This window comes from Eurypyga helias, unplaced genomic scaffold (genome assembly GCF_000690775.1).
Source record: "Eurypyga helias isolate BGI_N326 unplaced genomic scaffold, ASM69077v1 scaffold7603, whole genome shotgun sequence".
NCBI lineage: Eukaryota > Metazoa > Chordata > Aves > Eurypygiformes > Eurypygidae > Eurypyga > Eurypyga helias.
The window spans coordinates 1-5681 of NW_010241779.1; the positions used below are offsets into that span (position 1 = coordinate 1).

Genomic DNA, 5681 nt, shown 5'->3' on the forward strand with positions numbered 1-5681 from the left:
GGGGAGAGGACATTAGGAGAAAAGGCTCTTCCCAGCACTTCCAATGCCAACTGGAGTGTAACAAATCAAATCAGCCCTTTCTTCTCCGCACCTGCCACCCCTCGGAGTGACCGTGTCCAGCTACCGTCGTCTCCTCTACTAGAGGCGCTCGCTAGCTGTGCAAAGTCTCACACGCTCGATTGTGTGTTCGGCACCCTCCTCCCCAACACCATCGCTCTGCCAGAAAAGCATTCGTTGGGAACTAACGGCCCAGCACATTCTTCACTCTCCGGGAGAAATGGAAGCGATATTCTTTCCCAACATAATCCATCCCCACAAGGCTTTTGGCCGCAAGGCCAACCTTACTATTCCCTCTGAAGCCAAAACCATCTCAAAGTAAGGCAAAGTGAAACACACCAACATACACGCCACCCCCCCCTCAGCAACATCAAGGCCTTAACCTAACCCCTAATGTCAGCAATTCCCTCCTGGGGAGATCCCAGGACAGGCTCACCTAAGCAAACACTGGTCCAGTGGTAATTGCTTCTCACTTCCCAAGGTGATCAAATGGCACACTTGTCTACAAAAGAAGAACAGGTGAGGGGTGGAGAGGAAGACAGATGCACGAAGGACACCAAAACAGAGAGGGTGCATGTTTCTCTCAGGACATCCTCCCAACAGTTTACCGTTCCACATCTCCAAACCCCTGCAGTCTGGAGGACAACCAGATGAAGTCTTATGCCATGCAAAGCAGAGCTAAGACGGCAGTACTGAGCATGGTGTCCAGAAAACACGTAACGGAAGAGCCACGGCGTCACCTGGCACCACTCCCTCACCACGCCGGAGAAGCTTCAGGTGCACGTCCGCTGCAGCGGATCAGGTAAAATCCACTGTGGGAGCCCTTAGTCCTTCCGGGACAGGCAGGCCGAGGCCACAAAGATCGCAGGAGGGACTCACCTGTGATGCTGAAATCCGTGACACTTCTTGCCGCCCTGTGAGGTCAGATGAGGAGACATTGGCCGGAGCTCCTCGGTGTAACCTCATGCTGACCTTCCGTTCCCTGTCCACTCTTGAGATCGCTCTGGGGGACGTGTTTCCTGTTGGTGCAGAGTAACATGAGGCAAGAATATCAATCAATTGCTTCAGTTCCCCAGCAGCAACAGGAGTGGCACCTTCCCCCTGCTCTCCCAGCCCACTCACCGGACTGCTGGATTCGGGATGTGGGGGTGGAGGCCATGGGCTCGGTGACATTGCGAAGTCGGTTGGCAGTGGCTCCAGCAGGCGGGCCGGGGGGCAGCGCTCGCGTGGCTGACCCCCGGAGTTGCCCCATCCTCTCTTCTCGCTCGTGCTCTCGCCGCTCTCGATCCATATCCTCAGGGTTCCGGGCTGCTCCCTGAGGAGAAGAGAAATCCCCACACCACGCACGGCTGTCAGGCAGGAGACACAGCAGCAGCCCCGGACAGAAAACACGGTGCTCCATCACATCAGGAAAACCAAGCTCCATCCCCAAGACACACTGTCCCCCACCGTCTTCCACTACACCGCCCAGGGAGAGTCTCATTCTCTTCCATGAAGCGACAGGGAAGCAAGCATACAGTACTACAGCTATTTCTGCAATCCTAGTCTGTGTCCTGCCTCCAAATACAGTTCTCTTGAAAATTCTCTTTGCTTACCTATGGATCTATTGACACACTGGCTCCATCCGACACGCTCACGAACACAACAGTAGCTATAGCCACACTTAGCACCACCAAACTGCCTCTTTTCACTCCACCTGGGCCCCTTTCTCAAACTGCTCACCACGGTTAAGTACAAATCACAGGCAGTTTCCAACTTTCCTCCCCCATCCCCATGATAGGAATCAACCCATGTCCCTCCAGCCCTTTCCCCACACACACACTCACAAATTTAAGCATGTTCCAGTCAAAGACGTAGTCGTAGGAGAAACCTTGGCGGTGGAAGAGGTTGCGGAAGAGCTGCCGCAGGTACGAGTAGTCAGGTTTGTCGTCAAACCTCAGTGAGCGGCAGAAGTTGAGGTATGTCGAGAACTCGGCTGGAGAGAGCAGAGAACAGTTGGTTGTTGAACACCATCCACCCACCCCGGTCTCACCACGACCTTTTGGCAGCAGTATGCTGGACCAGGATGCAATAAACAGAGCTGTGTAATGAAAGCAAGAGCCTGCAGTGCTTTGGCCACCAAGACCCCAACCCTATTTTTACCAGGGGAAATGCTCACACATTGCTCTTGTTCTGGCTGCTTCTCCAAGCAAGAGGCAGCAAGTCACAGAGCCTGCTGAAGAAAAGTAAGAATGCAGGCCTAAAGAATAGGTGGCAGTGAGCTCTGGGAAGCTCAGCTCAGACCAGAGGTCCTCCTAGTTCAGCAGCCTGTCTTAAGCAGTGGCCAGTAGACAACTACAGAGGAGAAAGACCAGGGCAAGCATTTCTGACACTTTCATTGACAACAGCCTGGCTTCTACCTACTTTCAGCTCAGGGAACTTCCTGATCTGGATGTGGTTTCTAATTATTTAGTAACCTCAGTGGCTCTCTCTTCCACATAGTTGTCCAACCTCTCCCTGAACTCCTGCACGCTTTAAATACCCACAAAATCTCCTGGGAAGGAGTTCCACAGGCCAACTGCTGGCTGTGTCAAGAGCCACATCGTTTGAAGCTAGCAGGAACCAGCTTTGTCTCTCTTCCAATACAAGAGCTGGGGCCACCAAATAATCGGCTTCCATCCACACTTCTGGAGGCATAGCTAGACTGTAGACTTCTGTCATCTCTCTAATCACCTCTTTTCCAGGTTCCAAACTCACTGCTTGTATAGAAATCACCTCACCTCTGATCATGCTTTCGGCCCTTTCCTGGACCTTTTTCCCATCCTGCTTCATCCTTTCCAACATAGTGGGATGGACCAGAGCTGCACAGTGCATGTAAAGTGCAAGTGGGCCATGGGTTTATGCACAGTGTTTGGGCTTCTCGCCTTTCCTAGTAATACCTAACACCCAATCTGCTTTCCTCAGTAGTCACTAAGCACAGAGTTGATGCTTTGACAGCACCATCAGCTGTAACTGCAACAGCTCATTGGTGAGTAGCACTGGTCAGTTCAGAGCCTACTATTCTGCATGTGACACGAGGACCAAGCCTTCTACACTCCCCTCACAGACGTTACTCCACGTTTACCTATGAAGAATTGCATTTGCCACTTCACTGCCTGGTTATGTCTGGGATTCACCACAGCTGGCCCTCATCCTCACTTACCAGAACAACGCGGGATCATCAGCATACCTCCTCACACCTCACTGCCCACCCCCCTTCCAGACTGTTTCTGAGGTCCTAAAGGTCCCTTCTCAGCACTCTCATGCCCAGACTAACGCAAGGCTCAACTCTCCACAAACCAGGTTTCCCACTCACGAACCAGAACTCTCCACCGCTCTCCTGTCCTTCTCATCACTGGTGTCAGCAGCACACCCTGGTCAGGCGGTGCTGGACACTGCCACTCAGGACTCCAGACTCTGTGGGGAAAAAAAAAGCCCCACACCAGACGAGACAGCCACCAAGATCAGAGCACTTACAAGGGTACCCTTTGCAGAGCACCTCAATGGGCGTTGACATCTTCTTCTCGCTGATCCTCTCATACTTTTGGCGCTTGGTGGCAGCCTTGAGGCCCTGCCAGGGCAGGGAGCCCAGGTTGAAATACATGAGCACGTAGCCCAGGCTCTCCAGGTCATCACGGCGACTTTGTTCTGCGGGAGGAAGTTAGAAAGGGGCAAGGAGTGAGCAGCAACCAAAACTGCTTTGGCAATCACACAGCTTTGGAGGTGAAGACAGAACAAAAGAAACAACCCCTCTCTCTTCTTTGGTAATGTCTGTGGGTAGACAAACTTGTAGAAGACGTTCCAGTAACGCAAGAGTTAAAGCACTCCTCTCCCCATACAGCCCAACCCACTTAATAAATGAATAATTACCCTGACTACCTCCTCACTTGGACAAGCCTTGATTCACACAAGAATTCGACAGCTCGAGAAGTGCTGCAGCGACACTTTGCTCTTTCCAGCCCCAGAGGAAGGGCACCTGCACTTCTCCACCCAGAATGACACTTCACCCTGGGGATTAGTCATGATGGAGGCAGCCACGGAAAGACAAAGCTAACAGAGGTAAACCCAACACAACCCCTTCAATCACACCTTCTCATTAACCTGCTGATACTCTTTACACAGGCCAGAAACGAGGAGCGAGCGACCCCTTCTTGTGCTAAACAAACTTTGCTGATAGTTTAGAGAAGCCCAACATGTAATACTCTGCAGAGATCTTTCCAGATTGGTGGCATTTTTCAAGCTGTGGAGGAAAGAGGCACGAATAGGGAGGTATACTTTGAACAAAAGTTTCCCCTCCACACGGGGAATGACTGTAACTGGCATCACTACCAATTCTACTCACAGCAAGGGTTGCCCTTAATACACCATTGCAAGGGCCCGCTTTTACATGTTTATTTATGAAACAAAAAGACAAACAAACAATTGTGTTCCAAACAAAAACATTCCACGTGGAACTTGTTCTCTGGAACGGCCAAGCCATTTTAAGTTGAAAGTTAGCTCAAGATGGAGTTGATGCAGAATCTCAGCAAATGAAAATACTGACTGGTTAACTTGTGCAGCTCCTCCCAGCTGCTTCAACATGCTTACAAATTCATCTGTACATTTTGCCAAGAAGCTCTTGCTCCCGTTCCCCTCCAAAATAAAATAAACACTACAAAGAAAGTACTTTACATCTTGAGGAGAACAACAACTTACACAAAACAGAGGCAAAATATGGCTTGAGGGAGAGCATGGTGGTAGAGGAAAGCCTAGTATTTGTCTATTAGGTTCATCAATACTACGTCCAATTTTGCTGGATTCAGTGCCATGTCCTTAAAGATGCTGCAGATTATGTATTGGTCTGTGGGTTCATCCTCACCATCACTTACGTGCTACCACCTGCCCCACGCCATGCGGTGGGTCACCTGAGGCCTTTCTTGTCCTGCATCACTCAACCTCCTACTGTTTTTGAGGACTAGGAGGCTTGGCAAATTAAAAATATTAGGGAGGGAAAAAAAAAGCACCATGGTTGCAGAAGAAAAAGAGGATGTCATCACTCCATAACCGAGGGGAGAGTGCCTTTGGTTTGACGCACATGAAATGCCATAAAAATGCCATGTGCCGAGACAGGAGCAGAGGAGAAAGCAGACATGCAGATCCCCAATGTGTCTTACTTCGAGCACGCAGAAGAAACAGCATTTTTTGACCTCACTAACTTACCACCTCAAGTTGCCCACTTTAAAGGGGCTAATACCTCCTGATCTTATCAAGCTGCTGCCAAAGATAACTACAGACTGGCTGGGAGATGCTCGGATGCTGTGAAGGGAGAAGGGAAAAGAAACCCAGAGTTTTGCATTTAGCCTGAGGCTGGGATACGTGTACTCCCAGAGGGCTGCGATTACACACCATGTGTACCAAATAAATAAGACTAAACAATATTTGATAATGACCTATATCAGGAGACAGGAGACCCATGGAAATGGGAGTGAGAATGCATATCCAGGGCCTGAAAGTGATGAAGGTAACCTCAATCCTGCAACTTCCCAGCCCTTGACTTATCCATGCTGTAGCTCTAAGGCCTGTAATTGCAGGTTCCCTGTCTGGAGCGTGGGGCTGTCCCTCAGAAA

At 50.4% G+C, this 5681-nt stretch overlaps 1 protein-coding gene across 1 annotated transcript in view; it reads right to left on the minus strand.

The window, feature by feature from the left end:
- Window positions 1-493: 493 nt before the first annotated feature.
- The window catches only part of CSNK1E (casein kinase 1, epsilon), a 17093-nt gene continuing 11905 nt past the window's right edge, over window positions 494-5681 (minus strand). Inside the window, exons 5-9 of the mRNA XM_010148855.1 lie at window positions 3553-3723; window positions 1884-2032; window positions 1180-1372; window positions 937-1076; window positions 494-559 (exon numbers count right to left, since the gene is read on the minus strand). Coding sequence (XP_010147157.1) covers window positions 527-559; window positions 937-1076; window positions 1180-1372; window positions 1884-2032; window positions 3553-3723 — 686 coding nt within the window. The 3' untranslated portion in view covers window positions 494-526. The remainder of the gene's footprint in view (window positions 560-936; window positions 1077-1179; window positions 1373-1883; window positions 2033-3552; window positions 3724-5681) is intronic.